General features: G+C 38.4%; 2 protein-coding genes across 5 annotated transcripts in view; one reads left to right on the forward strand and one right to left on the reverse strand.

Annotated features, from left to right (window-relative positions):
- The first annotated feature begins 140 nt into the window (after positions 1-140).
- slc24a1 (solute carrier family 24 member 1) lies at positions 141-15346 on the forward strand. 2 transcript variants are annotated; one of them, XM_039692110.2, is made up of 11 exons: positions 141-443; positions 1260-2453; positions 4415-4477; positions 4901-5009; positions 8803-8853; positions 9049-9132; positions 9638-9726; positions 10529-10789; positions 10875-10964; positions 11088-11254; positions 11792-15346. In XM_039692110.2, exons 2-11 carry the CDS (start codon positions 1410-1412, stop codon positions 12039-12041), a joined length of 2208 nt encoding a protein of 735 aa, XP_039548044.2. In that variant the 5' UTR covers positions 141-443; positions 1260-1409; the 3' UTR covers positions 12042-15346. The 2 variants fall into 2 exon arrangements, with proteins under 2 accessions (XP_039548044.2, XP_039548045.2); XM_039692111.2 differs by lacking the exon at positions 8803-8853.
- Positions 15347-15404: 58 nt separating this feature from the next.
- dennd4a (DENN domain containing 4A) overlaps positions 15405-22336 on the reverse strand; it is a 37624-nt gene continuing 30692 nt past the window's right edge. For all 3 annotated transcript variants that reach the window (XM_039692107.2, XM_039692106.2, XM_039692105.2), the window contains 8 exons: positions 20852-20943; positions 20590-20765; positions 20401-20506; positions 19750-19968; positions 19482-19599; positions 18454-18616; positions 18297-18361; positions 15405-17184 (listed from right to left, as the gene is read on the reverse strand). In XM_039692107.2, the coding sequence (XP_039548041.2) occupies positions 17048-17184; positions 18297-18361; positions 18454-18616; positions 19482-19599; positions 19750-19968; positions 20401-20506; positions 20590-20765; positions 20852-20943 (1076 nt within the window). In that variant the 3' untranslated portion in view covers positions 15405-17047. The remainder of the gene's footprint in view (positions 17185-18296; positions 18362-18453; positions 18617-19481; positions 19600-19749; positions 19969-20400; positions 20507-20589; positions 20766-20851; positions 20944-22336) is intronic.

Here is a 22336-nt window from a genome sequence, read left to right on the forward strand (position 1 = left end):
TGTCTTCAATTAAAAAAACAAAACAAAAAACAGTTAAAATTCGATTTAAAATCTTGAGGGCTCACTAATCTGTAATCCATAATAGCATCATAATTATGTAATAATATAATATTCTCCAAAAGATGGTTTAGACTTTAATTTTGTATTTTAATGACCAATTTTCACGTGTCTGACTCTTTACCATTATGAATGAGACGATAAGCTAAATAATTGGGATATTTGTTCAAGGCATATGCCTAATAAGAGAGAGTGGAGAGAGTAGGCTACATCTAATCCTCTTAACAGACTCCAGGTATTAGGTATTGTGCTGATCCACGCTGAAGAGCTGTCCTGCGGTGCGTCCTGCTTGACCTGTAGCCGCTTCACAGCATCCGTGCCTTTCCCTGCAGCCCAGCTGTGAGACAGCAGCGCTCAACTCACCGCGCGAGCCTCGCTTTGCACCGGTAGGTCTCTTTAGCGTGTTCGCAATTAGGCTACTGCTATATATATATTTTTTTTTTACAGTAGCCTATATGAAGTTTTAATTTAAATTGTTAATATGGTTCATTTATCCATATTAGTATTTCTTGTAGTTCAATGCTGATATAAAAATACCCGCTGCCACCAAACTGTCACACTTTACATTTCAGTGTTCATGCTACTGTTTTTACAATTGTTTATTGTTTTTATGCTGCTTCTGAAAATGACAGTGCTAGATATTCTTATTAACGGTGGACAGAAACTATAATATAAATGAGACGGATATATTCCATGATACTTTTGTTTAGACGGGATTTTTAAAGAAACGCTTTTCTAAAAATGAATTAACTTAGACGCAGTGTCAAGTTATTATTATTATTATTAAGGGGCAATTTTATCCCTTGGAGCATTTTTATGGCGTTTTCCCTAACCATTTATACTATGCAGTGCTCCACTCAGTTATGTGATAGATATACAGATTGATTGATTGATTGATAATGAATTAAATGTATAAAAGGTTACATAAATGATGATACAAGGGTAATTTACTACTTTCAGTGGCCTTTTTGTCAATCTTCAGAAGTTTGATTTAAACAATTCACATGAGTGCCTTTGACGACGTTATTTATTTTTAGAAAAGCTAGAATTGTTAAGATATTGTTAATCCAATGCAATGTGTTGGTTAGATGAGAAACACATATCAGAAAAAAATGTAATAGCAACAGTAATCTGCAGATCCTACATTCAGTGTTGTCTGTCCAACTGTTGCACTCAGTATTCCTCCTTTTATCTACTGTAAGGTCTGTGAGAGTAAACCTGGACGACAGAGAAATGAGATGAAACAGTCTGAGAGAGATATACCCCTGCATCTTTTGGGGCGAAATTCTGGATGTTCTGGGTATCATTGCCCTAAAAAACAACTCAGTGGCCATTAGGAAACACACTAGAAAATGTTCCTGACTCGAAGAAAGAGACTTCAGCTCAGCCGGATTATATTTCTTCTGTCTGGGGTTTTCCTTTGTTCTTTATATCAACTCACTATCAGAGCCAGACTTCCAGACCCCTGGCCCGAGCCCCAGAGAGCAGGAGACCCCGAAGATGGCTCCGGTCTTGCTCTGGATGCAGGACTGTTGGAGATGCCAGAGGTTGTGACTAATTTGACCAGTGTTGAGCCAAAGAACACCGACCACACAGATGTGGCCCAGCCGTCAGAGACAGCAACAGATAGACCCATCCAAACAACGTCTACAACAGAGGAGCCTACAACAACCACAAACAGGACAATTGTCCACTGCATTTATGTGGATCCTAACCTTCCAAAACCCACCCCGGTTCCCACTCCAGAAACCGATACGACCACTCTGGTGCCCAACACTACAGCATCCAGCCCTGGAGAAGCACCACACATGAAGGGCGAGTACCCGGTGGACATCTTCTCCATTGAGGATCGACGCAGAGGCTGGGTCTCGCTCCACATCTTTGGAATGATATACATGTTTGTTTCTTTGGCCATTGTCTGCGATGAGTTTTTCGTCCCTACGTTGGGGGTCATCACAGACAAACTGGCCATCTCAGACGATGTGGCCGGGGCGACCTTTATGGCCGCTGGAGGCTCTGCTCCCGAACTTTTCACTTCCTTGATCGGTGTCTTCATTTCTCATAGCAACGTGGGCATTGGAACCATTGTTGGCTCGGCTGTCTTTAACATCCTATTTGTGATCGGAATGTGTGCGCTGTTTTCCCGGGAGATGCTTTACCTCACCTGGTGGCCTCTCTTTCGGGACGTGTCGTTCTACATCGTCGATCTCATCATGCTCATCATCTTCTTCTTGGACAACACCATTATGTGGTGGGAGAGTATGATGCTGGTGAGCGGTTATGCTCTCTATGTTATTTTCATGAAGTACAATGTTCAGATAGAGCGCGCCTTTAAATATCAGCTCATGAAACACAAGAACATTGTGAAAGTCATCGCGGTGGAAGAACCTGAGAAGGTACGCTTCATTACTTTTGCCAATAATATACACAATTAGAATTAGTCTTTGGCTGTGTTATTTGTGTCGAAGTTTTTTGCTGAAAAATCAAGCATGAATTTCATGTTGGTCCAGGCTGGTTAGAGCTGCTGGTCTAGCATATTATACTGTTCTCAAGCTAAACTGAGGTGGTTTAGCTGGTCCACTTGAGCTCCCGCAACCCATGCTGGGGACCATGCAAACCAGCGTCCCATGCTGGTCTCCAGGGGTTCCCTTGTGGTCTCTGGGCCCCCTTGCTAACTTCTCAGCCAATTTTCTCTGTACATAGGGTGGATGGCACTGGCTATACTATTAATTTGAATTCAGAAATGACAAACATGCTCATAATAAAACGGGTCATTGTATTTGTAAATTGGGTAACTCTTTATTTTACAGTACTTGTAATTAGAGTTTACTTACCTAAGAAAGTACTGTAAAATAAGTAACTTTATCGGTTAAGGTTAGGTGTAGGAGTAGGTTCAGGTTTAGTATCTGGTCATAACCCAGTTATTGTAATTGCTATTATAAGACATAGTAATATGCACATGCACCACTGGGACTGTAAAATAAAGTGCTACCGTAAATTGAAAAATGCAGCATTGCTGGTCACACTATTTACATTTATTAATTTAGGAGACACTTCTATCCAAAGTGTGAGTTTAATACACATTTTATCAATACTTGGATTCAAACCCAAAACCTTGTGCATTAATAGCACCACGCTTTACCATTTGTGCTTCAAAAACATGAAGAAACAAGAAACATTTATTTCTGTTTAGGACAGTGTTGATGATAGGACAGTGATGAGGAACCACTATAATATCTGCTCATGGACGTGATAGCAGCGATATAATAGCATCCCACTCAGGTGAATGTGAGTCACTTATGTTTATTCATTGAACAGATACGCATGGGTTTTCATTTTCCTTTGATAAACAGAAATGAAAAGGATCGCTTGTGTCTGCTGGGGCCAGACATTGTTAATGAGTTGTCTTGCAGCAGGCGAGGTATTTGGAGCAGGTGCATTTGGCTCACAGTGACGGCCCCATCTGATTTAGTGACACTATCACATCACATAAAGAAATGGTGTGGTCATTTTCACAAGTTCCTTTCTTCATCCTGAACATCTATCAGCTTAGAAGAGATCAACACTTAATAATCTGTCATAACATCTCTGTGATCACACTCACCTGAGAAGGAGACTTTAAGCTGCAGTAACAAACAGTCAATGGGTTATTATTGTAAATGTGTCTCATTCGGTGAAAAAACATTAATAAGTGGAGGGATATTATTATGTGATCAAAGTAATACTAAGATAACACTGTGGCTCTCTGATCCAAAGATGTTCACTTAATCCTATGGGTCTGATGTGATGTACAAACTGTGTAACATATAGAGTGTTTAAATCTGATGAGTGTGATTGAAGCTTATATAGTGTAAGAAGGCTTACTAGACCCAGAGGGCCTAGATCTCTATCAAACTAAACCCACTGGATTGAATTTATCACAGATAAGTAACAAGTACAGCAGTAACGATAAAATACAGAATTTCATATAGTTTACTGTATATCTTTGCTTGCTCACTTATGTTGTTTTTGAATGTAAACTATTAATTTTTTTTTTTTACGATAAATAAAGCTGACATAAAATGCTAAAGTTAAATGTTAGATGAAAAATGAACAAGAAAACATAACACAAAAGGTCAAATTAGAAATGTTGCCTTGGCAATTAACTGCACTAAAAATGGCAAAAGACAACAATTAAAATGAAAAGTGAAAATAGAAAAAATAAAAGCCAATTTACAATATTAATAAACGTGCGTGGTACATCCTCTTTGTTCAATATATTGATTGGTCTCCTTTTAGTCTTTGAGGGAACGTGAATGAACAGTAGAATTAGAAGTGAAAGTCAAAGGTCAATGTTTCAATCTGTTTTTGCACACAGGACAACGGGACTTCGGCTGAAGAGAACAGGCCGCCTAAACCAGAAGACACGGATCGATTAAAGGTAATTGAAAATTTGCAAATATACGTTAATGTATAAATAACATACAGTATGTAAATATGTCAATAGGTCTAGATTCAAAAATCATTGTAAAAGACAAAGGGTGTGATTTATCTGGCACTATTGTCACCAAATGGAACTACAAAAAAAATGTCTGTTCCTGGGAAATCAGCCCTTCAGATGTTTTTTTTTTTTTATAGTTATCAAGCATTTTAACATAAAAAAGACGCATATCAACAGATACAGACATGATAGTCTTGAAAAGATTGCATACATTTGACTTGTCCTATCATATGAATATGGTATTATTAAATGAAGTAACATACTGTTACTTAAATACCATATTTATATGAAGTCCATTTGGCAAACAGTATTTGCAGGTTCAGATATAAATTCTTTCGACACGATCATATTTCTCCTGTGTAGCTGAAGCCCACTTTGCAGCGCGGGGGCAGTTCTGCCTCTCTGCACAACAGCACCATGAGGAACACCATCTTCCAACTGATGATTCACACACTGGATCCTCTTGGTGAGGGTAAGAGCCCTTCAGTGTCTGAACCCTCATAATGATAACTCATTAAGCAAACACCGCACGGAAGCATTACAAATTTCAATTCTGGAGATTTAAAGCGACAGTCCACCCATAAATGAAAATGTGGTCATTATTTACTCACCCTCATGTAGTTGCAAACCTGTATGAATGACTTTCTTTAACGGTACACAGAAGATATTTAGTAGAAGATTGGGAACCAAACCATTGACTTCCATTGTAGTATGGACAAAGAAACTCATTTCTCAAAATATATATATTTTTTATCTTCTGTTTCATTCAGTCATTCAGTTTTGGTATGGAAAGAGGATGAGAAGATGATGACGGAATTTAGATTTTTGAGTGAACTATGCCTTTTAGAAATGTTTGAAAAGGATTTTTGAGTTAACATTAAAAGATCAGGAAACGTCTATAAGAATGTATTGCTCTTTTGTTACTTGAAGACTCAAATTAAGCCATTTATACAAAGTGCTACTGGTTTACTGGAGGAATTAGCTAGATGGATTTTTTTATAGACTGTTTTGTATATCGAAACACAAATTGTATATAGCTCAAAATACCAATCATATGATATAAGCCTATATTCACTCAGGCATGTGCTGTAAGACGTTCAGAAGTGTAGCAGTAGAGTCCCTTTGTCCTTCTCCTAGTACAAATGGATTAGCAAAGCGTGTTCCATATTATGACAGCACTAAATCCAGATTGATACTAAGAAGATAAATAGCTCTTTCTCAGTCTATGGAGTGGAGAGTGATTCATAGTAGTGAGACGAAGGATGGGCCCACCGCAGAGGCTCTATGACATTTTGTCAAGTCACATCAATGTATATGTGACCATTTAAACATACACTATATTATTTTCGCATTGCACATGGGTTCTCCCTGGTGCCGAGGTCCCGGTGGGTCAGTGGTTCGCTGGCTGGGGTTGGTCCCCTTGACCTTCAGCCTCTCCTCAACACCTGCACTCCCAGGGTCCTCACAAAAAACCTCACAGTACTATGTGGCTCCATCATTAAGCTGCTTTTGATTGAGCTCATAAAGGTTGAATGAGAAACAGCTTTCCCATTCAGCTCAATCCTGTTATTGTGATAGGGTCCCTGATGTAGTCAATGAGATCAATTTAAAGGTTCTGTAAGGATCCACTGGAGGCAAGTTGTAGCGAGAGAACCCAAGTGCAGTTTTATTCAAAATAACACAAGATAAAACAAAAACTGTGGACATAGACTTCCAACCAGTGGTTACAGGTAACAATACTTCACAAAGAACACATGGCAAACATGAGGGCTTAAATACACAGATTAATGACAAGACAAGGGACACCTGTGAACAATGAACAGACGATTAACCAATGACAAGACACATGGCAGGATTACATGACAAATAGGGAATCACATGACAGACATGGAACATGACATGAACAAAACCAAAACGTGACAGGTTCATTAGTATGAATCTACATTTGGGTTGATAAATAACTGACAAGCACTTAACATCTAGTGAATATTTAAAAAATAAAATAAAAACGGACGAAACATGCTTCAATCATCTCTCCTTGGCCTGTTATATTGAAAATGTATGTTTGATGTATGATGTCAGCTATTGCTAAATTATGGCTCATCATAGACTAGCTAACCACAAAGCTAGCTAATGCCACGATCATCAGTGGAAGACCGCTAACGATTACATTAATGAGCTTGGAAACCATAATGAACTTTTTCGGCCTAAATAAAGTAATAATTACTGTATTTATAACTAGCATATCTCTAGTTACAGTCCCTGCATTGTAAAATGTAAGTTATACTTGCGAGGAGTGAACATTTAGACATAGAGAAAAAGTATCAAACGTATCTTGTGCAGAAAAGTTAGCTTTTCTTTTACACGTGTGTGAAATCCAACAATATTTAATAAAAAAATGTTTTCGGCCGATATATCGGAATATCCGATTTTAAAACCCAAAAATATTTGTATCAGTATCGGCCTTCAAAATCCTTTATCGGTCGGGCTCTATACAGCACATAACTTTTACAATATGTGTAGTGATCCAAGACGCGTGTCGTGATGCAGAAACTTTGGAAGTTTGAAGTTTTTACAGACATCAACGTTCTCAAAATCGCACAAATCATTGAAACGACTAAAAACACTGTATTATGCTTTCAGGCTAGTAGTTGGCGATGCCACTTTGCAAAGAAAAACAACGCACCAGACTGAACACGTCATACACATGAAGTCACCTTTTTCACAAATGATGATAACGCTATCGTTTCACTTTGTAACTGATTTTTAAAAGTTAGCATTTTCAGGCCCCAAAAACGCCATTGTTGGGTAAATGAACAGCAAAATGAATACAAAGTTTTCAGTTTCTTGTTGAAAATGGTGTTGTGTAAAGTAATGCCTAATCTCAGTTCTAGGGTTAGTTCACCCAAAAATGAAAATTAAGTCATTAATTACTCACCCCCATGCTGTACCAACCCCGTAAGACCTTTGTTCATCTTCGGATCACAAATGAAGATATTTTTGATTAAATTTGAGAGGTGGAACACTGCTACATAGGCTGCCTAAGGGATTGAAACTTGACGGCCCTGAAAGTCATTGAAGAAAATGTTTAAATATTCCATGTGACTACAGTGGCTCAACTATAAGTTTATCAAGCGGCGAGAATACTTTTTATGCGAAAAATAACAACAAAAATAATGACTTTATTTGAATATTCCTTTTCCTCCTTGTAGGCCTGAGACAAGAGTTCAAGAGATTTCCACGACGCATGCGCGAGAACTGCGCAAGAAGTAGTAGAATAAGAACGCAGTTCTAGCGCATGCGTTTTGGAAATCTAAAGTCGTTTAATAAAGTCGAATAAAGTCGTTACTTTTGTTTGATTTTTCGCACAAAAAGTATTCTCGTCGCTTAGTTGTGCCACTGTAGTCACATGGAATATTTAAACATTTTCTTCACTGACTTTCATGGCCGTCAAGTTTCAATCCCTGAGGGTGCCTATGAGGTAGTGATACAGCTCTCAAATTTAATAAAAAATATCTTTATTTGTATTCCGAAGATGAACGAAGGTCTTACGGGGTTGGTACAGCATGGGGGTGAGTAATTATTTACTTAATTTTCATTTTTGGGTGAACTAACCATTTAATCGACACTCTGAGTTCACAGGAGAACACAGGAGCAAACACATAATTCACACATAAAACATAGATGATAACAAAAGACAAAACCAAACAGGGAGTATAAATACTCTGAGAACTAAATGAGACGCAGGTGAAAATCATAAGAAATCATAGAAACAAACTACGGAGTAATGAGTAACCAGGGGAACCGAAACTAAACAGCAGAAAGAAAAGGGAACAAAAGGAAACAGAATGTAAGAGCCCACATAACGGAACAAAAACCAGACAATAACAATCAACAATCTCTAAATATAAATATATTAAATTATATATATATATATATATATATATATATATATATATATATATAAAGACTATGGATTGTGAAATAATTTGTTCCAAAAAATAATGTCATAATTCAAGAAATTAGGCTTGATGATCCAAACATTTCTTCATATTTTTCATGAAATTCACAGTTTATGCATTTATACTTTGACCTGTCCATATTTTTCTTTAAATAAATCCAATTATGAACTTTTAACACTTAACGATGCCGCTTGCTGGTATCCAAGTCAGTGCATACATGAGTAGTTTTAAAGGGCATTTGAAGATGCATTTGTAAAACTCACCATGGTATTTATTGTATATGAATCTACTTTTACTCATTAGAGTCAGTGTTTAATGGAGATGCAAAGGCTAGAAGCTCTTTGGGATGTAAAGGTAAGGGGCTTAGTGTTTGTGATGTCATTCTTGTGATGTGATTGCTTTTTTTTGTCGTAGCCAGTGAGATGACGTGAGAAAAATGACGTTTTGTGAAATTAGGGCTTTTGTCATTTGTGGTACTGCCATTGTTGACCCTGACAGTCTCAGTCAAAGTCTACATTCAAGCTATATTCTTCCTTTCCTGGTTTGCAGTGAAATTTAAAGACAAGGCTCAGATTTTGAACGACATGGCCCGGGGGAAGGTAGAAAACAAAAAGAAGGAAAAATCTGGTGAAGGTGAGATTTTATAATCTTAGTCTGTTCTATTATGATTGCACAGACCTTTGTAGACAGGACGGTGCATTGTCCTACCTCACAGATGAGCTCTGTTGCATATTCAAAATGGTTATTAATGTTGCATTTCCACAAGCAGTAACGTACCAGCTGTGTGCTGGATGAAAGGTACAAAGAGAGGGCACGCTGCCAAGAGTTTGGCCCGTTTTGCCCTCCACACAGCATCCCACATTCCATATTTCCACCTTTTGTTTCTGCTTGAGAGCTGATTTGCACATTAGCTGACATAATGACCAAGCTCCATCTCATGAATTAAGCATGAGTGGCTTGGAATCACTGCAGATTATCTTGTGTGGTGTTTGAAATTGCCGCCAAATGAAAATAGCAACATTACTCACTCCTATTGAGGAAATCTTCACTCCACACCTGAGAGGAGCTTGTAGCATTGCTGGCTTTAACAAGTAAATGCAAACTTGATTGATATTTTTACTATCCTGGTTTAAATAAGGTGAAGGTCAAACGGAGCAGCAGCCCAAGGAAGACGCGGCTCCAGGAGCCAAGGAAGAAGACGCCGGTCAAAAGCCTGAGGCACAAAAGGTGGGCCAATTGCATCTCAAAAAAAGTGTGGAAGAAGAAACAGGAGCTCTGAGAAACTTGTGTGCTTTTAATGAGCTTATCAATTCTTTGCCTTGTTGTAAAGCAGACAGGGACCATATGTCAAACATAGTATGTGATTCATATTTCAGATATAATTCACCCAGAAATGAAAAGCCTTTGTCATTTACTCACCCTCATATCATGACTTCCTTTCCTCCGTGGAATATAAAAGGAAAAGCTTTGAAGAATATACTAGAATGGCATTCCAATAAAGGAGAACTCGAACTCCATCAATTTAATGGTGTTATTCTCCATGATGTGTTTAGAAGAGAAATATAAATGGCTACTTCATTTCCTAATCATTATTTTTATCCATATTTTTTGATAAATCAAATAATTCAGTTCCCAAAACTGGTCTGAATGATTCATTCACAATTCGGTTCTCCTCTTAAGTTCAACTCTCACACTCAGTCGTAGCATTTTTTTGGGTTAGCAGTGCACTGGAGCTAAAGATCATCTTGAATTAGATTAAATAGCTACTTTTATAATGCTTTTATTGTGCTTTTGCATACGTTTAAGCTTGAAAGCTCTGGTGGTCCCTATTTATTATAATTGCATGGAAAAGAGTGAGCCGTCTTTGTTCCACAGAAGAAAGAGGGTCCTACTGGTTTGGAGACATGGAGTGCAAGTAAATGATTATAAAAACACATTTTTGGGTGAACTATTACTTTGTTTTCCTAATTCTTTATTTTCTGTGAGGGTATTATGTTTTTTGCCAGTCTCTTTCTCGCTCTGTGTTAAGGAAGGAGACACCGCAGCAGAAGGAGGCTCAGAGAAGCCAGGAGGTTCAGATGATTCAGAGGATGATGAGGAAGATGACAGTGATGAAGAGAGCGATGAAGACAGTGATGATGATGACGACGACGATGATGAAGAAGAGGAAGAAGGAGAAGAACCTCTGTCCTTAGAGTGGCCAGACACTAGACGCAAACAGGCCACATATTTGTTTCTATTGCCCATTGTCTTTCCACTGTGGCTGACAGTTCCAGATGTCAGAAACCCTGTGAGAACCAATCACATGTTGTTCTTGTATACTTGTTTTACTTGTTCACATGTGATAGAACTGACATATATATTGTGCTTCACAGGCATCCAAGAAGTTCTTTGTCATTACTTTCCTTGGCTCAATAGTATGGATTGCTATATTTTCCTATCTTATGGTGTGGTGGGCACATCAGGTCAGTATAGAAACCAATATTTATTGCTAAAATGTATTTGGACTCTTAAGCTACACTTAAATGCCGCTGAATTAGCAAATATAACCTAAAAAAGTAGGCATTTATCAAGATTTTATCTCCTAGGTGGGTGAGACAATTGGCATATCTGAGGAGATCATGGGTCTTACCATTCTGGCAGCAGGAACATCAATTCCTGATCTAATCACCAGTGTGATTGTGGCTCGAAAAGGCTTGGGAGACATGGCTGTCTCCAGCTCTGTAGGCAGCAACATATTTGACATCACCATGGGGTAAGATGACTGAAAAACTAAATATTCAGTGAGTCAGGTGTTTGATAGTTTAGTATAGTTCCCTCGGATGTTAGTCATTGCTTACGTTTTGTGTAACCCCACCACCCGGGTCCTACTCTCCCTACTCTGTGCGAGCCTCGGACCCGGGTCTCCGCCGTGAGAGTCGGTTGCTCTAACAAGGAGGCTAAAGACTGCAGCCTCTAGCATGTCGTCTCTGTTACATTTGCACGAGAGCCCACTAGAGTCGCAACCCTTGAAATGGGAACCCTTAAACACCCTAAGCCAGGGGTAGGCAAGTTTGGTCCTAGAGAGCCGCTGTCCTGCAGAATTTAGTTCCAACCCTAACTTTGTTTGGAACTAAAATGGCCCAGCACAATACTTGAAGACAAAAAACGTAAATTAACCTGTTTTTGAACTATTGGTTTTTTTTTTTTTTTTTTTGTAATAGTGCACTTGCAATGTTGCAATCGAATACATACTGAATAAATCATTCTTGTGTCTTATTGCTTAAATATACATCACCTCTCACTGTTACAGACTGCCGGTGCCATGGCTGATGTACTCGCTCTACCATTCCTTTGCCCCAGTGACTGTGAGTAGTAATGGGCTATTCTGTGCCATTGTACTGCTCTTCCTCATGCTCCTCTTCGTCATTATCTCCATCGCTGCCTGTAAGTGGAGGATGAATAAAGTGTTGGGATTCACCATGTTCATCCTGTACTTTGTATTCCTGGTGCTCAGTGTCATGCTAGAAGATCGAATCATTGTATGTCCCGTGTCCATCTGAGCACACCTGAGGTTTTCATACACCTTAATGTTCACTCACGTACATGAGGTACAATCCTGCCATTTGAAACGTTCTGAACTATAACCTGGCATATAGTATATCTCACATTTAAAGCATACCTGGACACACTGTGTTGACTTATTCTGTATTACGCAAGATCTTTTGTAAAGGGATGCAAAAAAAAACTAGTAACACTTTTTTTTTAGCTCATGTTAAATTGAATGCAGTAATATCAGAAAAATCACAGGTCCTGTCCCAAATGGTCACCATTTGTGGCATCCATACTTTAGTGATGTAATGCCATATGGATTTGTGGCTGGTAGACTGCATGTGGGCCCACCAATCTGGGCTTTGCAAAAGGGCACATTAAGGCCACATACAGAGGCACACTTGAGCACCCTTTTGAAATGTAAAATGACAAATAAGACACCCTACTGCCCTGTGGACTTGACAAACACACTATGATTATGATTGCGTAATCAAAGGTCACAGAAGTGTTCCAATCAAGACAGAAGTAGCCAAAACTTTTCTCATATTCACTTGATGATTTGTGAAAATCAATGTTTGAATTCAACCATTTTTTATATTGGGATTAGCCTATACCAAGACATGCATGCAAAACATGCCTTCAGACTGTCAATTTTTGTGAATGACAACTGCATTTCGTTACACGTATGAGTCTCGAAATGACCCGTTAAAACTACAACTTGTAGCATCTCGAATACTGTCTGTATGAACATGCAATGAGAGACAAGCCCAAATTATCTTACCAGTGACCATAGCGAGAGTGAGCAAAGTAGAATATCAAAGATAAGATGGTGACATCCATAAAACTGAAAAGTCCAATCAATTTTGATACCACAAGAGTCCAATCGAGCCGCGAGTTAGCCTATCTGCTATAGGCTATCTGTGTGGTCGCGCGCTGAACACAAAACTTACGGGAGCAGCTCTGACCGGTGGAGCTAGATCACTGACTGATCTAAAACCTTCAATGACACATTCACAGCTAATTTCTCATCGAAACCACATACGAAAAATAAACCAGCAACACTACTTTTGTGAGCGGTGCTCTCACCCCGTATGACGAGTTGTTGCGGTTGTTGTGAGTCTTGAGAATTTGATGTGAGTTCGTTTATAGAATGCGGTTGTCACGACTCACTCCCGTAAATAACCGAACCGTGTGTGAATGGAACCGTATTAAGATTCTGTGTGAATGTGGCAACATACACAATCACTGGTAAGCTAACTTACATCAGAAATGTACAATAATAAATTCACAAAAATAGTATTATTACCATGTCAAGCAATGTCAGAAGGTGTTGCATTGAGGCCTGGTGTCACAAACAGGGTTTAGATTAGGCCTATAGTTCAATAAGGATATTTAAGTAGCTTTAAACATGTCTTTGAAAAAAAAAACATTACTGGTTTGCATCTTGAGACAGAACAATGGCACTGACATATTTTAAGATACATCAGTGCAAGTTGCTTTCAGTCAAAACAGCAACATGCATTTTAGTCTGGGACTAGGCTTAAGCCTTATCTGTGAAACAGGGAGCGAGTTTATTGACATAGAACTCATGTTTAATGCGATATTTTCATCCTTACATCTACTATACAATATGTTGTTAATCTGGAGCGTATTTACATTAGTGAATAAATACATAGATCTTTATGAATGACTTGTGGTTAAAGGGATAGTTCACCCAAAAAATGTAAATTCTGTCATTAATCACTCGTCCTCATGTCATTCCAAACCTGCAATAATTTAGTTTATCTTTAGAACACAAATGAAGATTTTTTTTAATTAAATATGAGAGATTTCTGTCTCTCCATAGGCAACTACCACTTTTATGTTTTTAAAAAAGTTCATAAAGAGATTGTATAAACTAATACATATGTAGGCCTATCGAGCAGTTTAGTCAAAATTTTCTGAAGAGACACAGGTTGCTTTATATGATGAACAGATTTAATTTATGCTTTATTCATATAAACATTGATCATCGAACATGAACATAAGCTCAACCGAACCTTCAAGTTAAAACGTGCTGTCTAGCGAACATGCTTGAGCTTCTACTTACCACAAAGGATGTGTGAGTTGAGTTGATGAATATTTATGACTAAAAGCCTAAATTCAATCATATAAAGCAACCCGTGTCTCTTCAGAAAATTTGGCATCAAACCACTTCATTCATATGGATTTGTTTTACTATCTCTTGAATATTTGAAGCATCAAAGTTTCATTTGCGTAGGAGCGGAGGGACAGAAGCTCTTAGATTTCAATGGTCTTCAATTTTGTTATGAAGATGAACAATAGTCTTACGGGTTTCGAACGACAACAGTGTGTGCAATTACTTCATTAAAGAATTCGCATTTTGGGGTGAACTAACCATTTAAGGGTGCCCGAGATTCTGGGTTCTAATCCGCACGTGTATTTGATTTTTTCTCTCATTAAAACAAAGATGCTCATCAGTAATTGTATCAAGACTGATTGTGTATCAGGGACATGTTTGTGTGCATTTTGTTTTGTGATTTCACCCAAACAAATAAATTCTGTTCTTAATTACTCACCCTCACGTCGTTCATATCCGTATATTTTTGATGAAATCCGAGAACGCCAGTTCGCACCTTATTTAACACAAACGAACAAGTTGCTAATCAACTGGAGATATGTTTTTTTATTAGGTACATCCGCGCCGCAAGATGTTTCAAAAAGTGATGGGGACAAACTTGACCCTTGTAAGAATGGGTGGGGACATGTCCCACCAGTCTCAAATTACGCCTATAATTGTGTCCAATCATGAAACATTGCTTTTTACAACAAAGAACAAGTTTCCAAATTGTTTTGTTGAACTTTATATTGTAATTGTATTTGATGTGTGTTTTCAGCTAGCTATGGGTGATTTATTATTTTTAAAGTGTCTGCAGAATTCACCACATTGGGAGAAATTGTGAGCTTATTGTAAATGATGTAATTTAATCATTTTGCAATGGAATTATTTTTGTAACATGGAAAATTGTCATTAGCAAGCATTTTAAATGCAGATGTTGTGCTGTATGTAAAATATGATTTTTTCCATCATAAATGTAGAATCTCAAGCATGTAACAAGAATTCTTTACAAATTCTAATGTAATCAGGATGACTGATATAAACAGTTGTGTATTTCCATACAAATGTCACACTGCTGTTTGAACAGTTGTGAATAGAGGGAATGATTGTTCTTTTCGAATGTCTCTCTTGTGAGTTGCTCTTTGTAAATATTCACTTGTTGGGTCAGTACAAAATTAAATGCCGTTTCAAATGCGACTTTCTGCCCCTTTCTTTCATTGAACAAACCAGTGACAGCAACAAAAACATACTGGAATCGATTTAAGTGTGTTTACTTACAGTTCTAAACAATTTTAAAGACCTGGCTCAGATCTGACATAATGATATACAGAAATATAAATTAGAAGTAACAAAAGGAGTGATATGTAAAGCACAATGTAATATATCACCTTACACATTAACTGCTTTAAATTACTGTAGCTTGTCATGAAATAGGTCAGTTCGTTTCACTACCATGCCATATGAATGTAAAAAGCAGGTGATAGAAAAACTGCTAAAATATTAACAGCAGCATAAATTGTACATTTTTGTAGTTTTACACAGCATCAGGTCAATAAACAAAGTTATTAGGGCAGTATTATCTGTTTGTTTGTTCACTTGAGGCATTAACATCAATATGTCATTGTGTATAATTATTTTTTTTCCATAATCCACTGCGCTTGTTAGGAGCATTTAAACTTGAAAAATCTTAAGCACACAACTCAAAGTGCATCTTCAATTAACATTATGATAAAAAATGAAAAGTATTAAAATATAATAGTTCCAGTTACAACATATTTAATTTGAAAAGAGTTAACTGAGTAAAAATAAGTGCTTGTATGCTTCAGGTACTTTGCTTTATGGAGCTTGACAACAGGGACCCATGTTTATGCATCCTTGCACAATATAAAGCAATGTTTAAAAAAAAAATGACGTACCTTCATGGCACACATGAATGTGTGTAAAATGCTGACTTCATATTTATATTAACAGTCCATTTTTTAACTCTTTATAACCTGTTGGAAACTTGTCTTCATACTGTTCTTTGCCCCAAGGTAAGGCGTTTCTTAGTTCAAAAATCTCATCAAACATATTTCTCAACATGTAAACTGTGAGTCAGGAGTTTATATTTGGTCCAGTTCTGTACCTCAAGACAACAGTGTCACTGACGGACGGTCACCATACGACTGGTCTCCAGGACCAGGACGACAAACAGCACACGCTCAAAAGAGGAACCTATACACTACGAACAGTCTTTACAAATGGAGACATGTCAATTAACAAATTCCAGTCTTAAAATATAACTGTATAATACAAATATTCAAAATAATAATAGACTATGTACACAAAAGTCTCTTAGCATGTGAAATATACAAGTTCCACTAGACGCCCAAGAAAGGACTGTGTTTGTTGGGGTCGCCCATTGTGCTTCTACGCGTCCTAAACGTGATCAGTTTGATTGTTCTACAGCTACTGGTCCCGAATCCACTCCATGATTCACTCAACGTGAACGGATGGAGCGATGGAATGACCTGAGCACAATGATATTGCTCCTAATCTACAATGACCTCTGAACTCAAGTTTACCTGAGCGGTGCTAGACGATTCGAATACGACCCAAAGCTTCCAAAGTGGGTCGAGGGTCAAGACGTTAGGCAGAGCAAAAGTGAAGGGGGAATATAATTATCATATACATAATAAGGTGGCATATTCACAGGAAGTGTATGAAGAACAACAGTCACATAGACAGACAGGAACGGTTTCGAAGGAGTCCTCATGGGAGCCAGAGGTAGCTTTAGTAACGCTGAATGTTCAGGATCGCAGGAATGAAAGAGTTGCTTCTTTGGATGGGCCTTGGACATCTAGGATGCCTTCCTGTGTGATGGATGTGAGGAAGGAGGGACGAATGAGAGGAGGTGAATCACAGATTGGGCAGCCCAAATGTTCTCCTGCACTCCATGACTCCAGCGCTGGGTGGCCGGTCACAATTGTGGGTCATTTTGACCTGGCTGGGTGTCAAACGGTCATATGCCATTTTGTATTCACGATCGAAGGCATCTGTGAGAATAAATGAAGATGTTAGTAATGATGCTAGTGCTCACGTTAAATTCATTGATGTACTTTATCCTTACAAAATGTGAGGTCAGCAATATTTCTTTTTTAGGGTTTTTAAAAGAAGTGTCTTAAGGCCTGTTCACACCGGGACGAATTTCGTGTGCGTTATTCGCCGACGTTTAACGCCTCGTGACTAAACAAAGGGCGCCAATGTGAGTGTTCACACCAACGCGTAAAACGCCACGCATAAAAGCGCCATTTTAAAAAAAAACGCCTCGGGTTCGTTTTTTTATTTTGACGTGCCGCGTTAAAACTATCCGACCAATGAGATTGGCGCTTTTGCTCACGTGTTTGAAGCTTCTGAAGTTACAGTAAATCACAACTTGGGGGCGCCAAAACACAAAACGTTCTTGCCGAGCACACACATGCAACGGCGAAGAAGATATACGCGTCACCGTCTACACTACACAGCCAGGAAGAAATAAGACGAGGAAGATGTAAGGCAAGATGAATGTAGAGCTGCTGTTCTCGTTGGTGCTAGAACATAAAGAACTATATGACAAACGTGACAGGGACTACAAACATCTTGAGAAAAGAGAACTGTTATGGAGTGGTATTGCAGCGCCATCTAATGTCAGGGAATGAATTTGCATGTTCACTCGGCTCAGTGAAAATCGCTTGGGTGTGAACACAAAAACGTGTTAAAAAAAAAAGCTGACTAATAACGCACGCTGATATTCGTCCCGCTGATATACGTTCTTGATAAAACAGTAAAAACTCTAATATTGTGTGAAATATTATTACCATTTCAAATAATTGTTTTAATATATTTTAAACATTTATTATTACCAGTCTTGACAACTGCTTAATAAATTGGTAGAAATCATGATACATTTTTCAAGATGACTAAAATGGCTACCCACTGCTCTGGGTGTGTTTCACGGTTTGCTGTGTGTGTGCTGTTCACTACTCACTACTCCTAATGTGTGTGAGCTAACTTGGATGGGTTAAATGCAGAGGACAAATACTGAAAAAGGGTTACCATACTTGGCCTTTACATGTCACTTAAAGAACAGTATTATAAATTCTATACATGACCAAAACAGTCAACTCACCGATACTTATGCTACTCTTGCCCAAAGCCACTAAAGACAGGAACAGGATGTCTCTATATAAGCTCCTAAATATGAAAAAATAAAGAGAAATTAGTCATTAAAACTAGCTTTTTTAACTAAAGATTGTTTCTTTGCTCATGCACATTTATTCTCCTACCGTTGCCTTTTGAAGCCCAATCTGGTGCCTAGTATCTGCAGTATCTGACTCATGGGCTGATAGACATCGTTCCTCTGGATGCTCTTCACGACCCCCTGCAGCAGCTCTAAGCTCACAGCCTGCTCCTCCTCCCACAGGGCGGCAGATCCCGCAGGATTTGCACCTATTAAAAAACATGAACACACTGATGTAGAAGGCCGGTACCTGCATGCAAAACTACTGCTACAGCTGCTAAAGTGTTTTAAGGAGGTTTTTAGTTTCTATAGGGTTGCTGGGTTGGTTGCTTACCGGCCTAACTAAGAGTTGTTATTGTAACTAAAACCATTACAAATAAATGTCAAATAAAATAAAATAAAAATGATTAGATGAAATATAAAAATATAATGAGCCTAATCCATTTACAGGAATACATTTTGGGGGTCTGAAAATGGCAACTTTTTGAAAACGATTCTGTTATTGTCTCAATGTAAACTACAAAAACACAAATTTGTGAAAACGGTGACGTCATGCGCATGTGTATTACATTTTCAGTCTATAGGCGAGTAGATTTCCTTTACAAAGTGGCATTACCAACAACTGACCTAGCAGAATGATACACCATTTTTAGTCCTTTCGCAGATCAGTGTGTATAGGGATCGTTTTGACAAAGCTGTCGTCTGTACACCAAAAACCAGTACCACCTCAATAGGAGTCGGATCAAGATCCAAGGGGCGGAGTTGGGTAGTTTTAGGTCTATGTAATGTGGGAGGAGTTGGATCTGGATCCGACTCCTCCCTGTGGATTTCATGTTCTGCAGTGAGTGAGAACCATCTCTCAAAAACCGCAAAGTTGTCATGTATATGTTCCCATAGAAAAATAATGCCACACATCTGCTAAAAAAAAAGGCTCATTGTTTGGGGCATAACTCATGTCCAAAGCATAAACAGGATTATTTGTTGCAATTTTTTGTCCAAGAACCACTTGTGTGCACATTTAGTCATAAAGCTCTCTTTTCACTGTGCAAATGAGTTAGTAGGACATATTCTTACAATATGATTTCCAGAGCAAGTAGCAGGGCTGAATGGGGTCCTGATGCAGTCTGGGGTTGTCCCACAGGATCTGGACCAAGACATTTTTACTGTCTTCTGATGCAAAACTTTGCAGAGGCTGCAAGAAAACACATACATAACATTGATTCAAGCTGTTATGAAGAAATGCAGTGGCATCACCAACAGTTTCCAGCATTTACAACTATTCATTCATTCATTAAAAAACAAATGGGAAAAGGAAGATCATGTAAGAATTCTTGAGACCCACCTGAGAAACTTTGCTGTAGTGTTTGGAGCTCAGATAGAGTCCGGGCAGGCTGCTGGGCAGGTCCAGCCTACGGAAACACCACACCAGATTCCAGAACACAATGGGGTGGTGATCCACAATAGCTGCAGATGAGATGGCCTGATCGCCCTCGTTTTCCAGCAAGCTCTCCAGTTCTTTCCAAAGCACCAGAGGACTCAGGTAGGGAACGGTGACTGGCTCCTACAGCACAGAAAGACTAAAATTACTACCAGCCTAATGAACTGAACTAACTTTTGAGTCACAAACATACAATTATAATATTACAAAATATCATTTATTCCCGGAAAAAAAAAAACCTGGGTACACCCTGGACAGTGTGTGGGAAATGCGCTCTATAAATAAACTTATACTCATGTACCACTCTTATTCTGTACTAAAAAAAATGTGTGGGCCTTTGTGTATGTTTTGGTTCTGCGTTTTGCCAGCTTGATGTTAAACATTATATAAATCGCTCTAGAACATCAGTTGCAGCACGTTTCACATGAATCAAGATTTATATTCTGGAAAACATGGTACATTGTATTATATATCACTATTAATACCATAATAAAGTGATGATTACAAATATGATTCCAAAACACTGAAATTGTAGACTGAGAAATGTATTCTTACCGGGTCTTTTTTGCCATTGCAGGATAGATTGCCAGTGACATCATAAACTTGTGGAAGTTCATCGTCGGTGTCTGTCTGGCAAGTATGTGTGTCTTGAGAGGGGGATCTGAGTAGAAACCAAAGAAAACTGTTTGAAAAGGTGAATATCTCTACAGAAATGTTTACTGATTTACTTGGAGACCAAATTACCTTTCCTGGTCACCCAGGTTTCTGATTTCCACATTGAGCAGGGGCAGAAATGGAGAGCCGCAAAAAGGGCACGTGCTATTGAGGTTGGAGTCGTCAGCTGTCCAACCAGCCATGATCTCTTCATCATACACCAAACTCTCACAGGTGTTACAGTGTGAACAACTGGACATACGTACCTAGAAAGCCAATCAAAGTTAGCCTCAATAGCTCCTGCTACAGCAATCCTTAAACATATGCGTCATTCAAAGTAAGTAAAACTCACTTCAATGGCGTAATTCTGCGTGGACTGAGTGAAGCTGGAATCTGAACACACGTCTGAGGTCTGCAGAGCTTTCGTTATAGTCAGCGATGGACCTAAAGGACGAAAGACAAATAAAAGTCACTCTCTGTGGGAAAAGGCGCTTTGAAGAGCTGATGTTTTTCATCAGAGAACAATCTTCTCCAAAAACAAGTCTCATTGATTTCAAGGTGATTGCCAGCAGGGATTATGAATGCTAATTCTGATGGTGCTGAAGGCTCTACAGAAGTCTGGGATGTGGATGTGAATGATTGGGGAGCACTCCAGCACAACCCCCATCAGCCTGATTAAAGAGCCCCTCTCAGACCCCATTATTGCAGAGCCAGACACACTCACAGGCCCTGTCTACTGGCCTACTTCTGCAGCTGCTGGAGCAGAAACAATGAACAGCACACAGCAGTCCATGTGCAAAAACATGCTTAATCACCAACCCATAACATCTACTGTAGCATAATGGCCCAGAAGACTACAAATAAGGTAATCTTTACAAATGAATTATTCGCATTTAGAACGACCCCACCTTCACATGCATTTAAACATATCTCCTTCAATTGGCTTGCTTCTTAAATTCTACACTTTAACCTTGATAAAAGACCGAAATACAGAGTATTACTCATCATGAGAAGCCAGATGAGTAATTTTTTAGCACAGCGTCTATTTTTAGTCTATTTTATTCAGGGGAAACCACAAAGATCTGCCCGAATAGAGGGGAGGCGTTTCAAATGAACACGAGCTACTTATCAATATTAAATGTGCTGTAAGTAATTCCAGCTATTTTGCTAAGATCCACCATTTTGCTTACTTCATCCACATGTCCTCAATTCACTGTCTACAAAACCCAATGTTGGAAAACCCAAACAGAAAATTCAGAGTTTTTTTTTTTACTAAATTAAATAATCTGCTTTTATATTGTGAAGAAAATTATTTTAATGCAATATTTTATTTTAATGCAACAGTCGTCAAGAGAAACTCCTTAGACATACATAAAACATTTTTATCAAAAAACTATATGCATATAAAAAAAAGTGTAAAACCTTAAAAAAACTAGAACAGTCAATAGGATAGAATAACCGTGATTAATGCCATAATCTCTGACCAGTGTATAAAAAAGTGTAATACTTTAAGAACTAGAACAGTCAATAGAACATCACAAGTAAATTTCCCATTCATTTCTCCCATTGACATTTTGTAAAATCCGTATCTAAAGAGTATAAGAGCATGTCTGAGGATATCCAGCAACAGCTGAACTCTACAAAATATCATTTCGAGTGAAAAAACAAAGAGAAAATCCAACAAAAGTCAAGGGTACAAGCCTGTGTTCATATTTTCATTTCCGAGTACCTCACTGAAATCGACTGAAGCCACTGTGAAAGAGCCTTTTGAGTGAATTCCAAATCTGAAATTTTTCCTCCAGTGAATGTGCAGGGAAACTCCTTTTCCTTGATTTAC

Source organism: Pimephales promelas, chromosome 10 (genome assembly GCF_988280905.1).
Source record: "Pimephales promelas chromosome 10, fPimPro1.hap1.1, whole genome shotgun sequence".
In the NCBI taxonomy this organism is placed as follows: Eukaryota; Metazoa; Chordata; class Actinopteri; order Cypriniformes; family Leuciscidae; genus Pimephales; species Pimephales promelas.

Coding starts and splice junctions, on each gene's coding strand:
- slc24a1 (XM_039692110.2), top strand. CDS start 1,410: ATGTTCCTGACTCGAAGAAAGAGACTTCAGCTCAGCCGGATTATATTT. Junction 10,790..10,874: donor TTCCAGATGTCAGAAACCCT/GTGAGAACCAAT, acceptor TGTGCTTCACAG/GCATCCAAGAAGTTCTTTGT. Junction 11,255..11,791: donor ATATTTGACATCACCATGGG/GTAAGATGACTG, acceptor TCACTGTTACAG/ACTGCCGGTGCCATGGCTGA.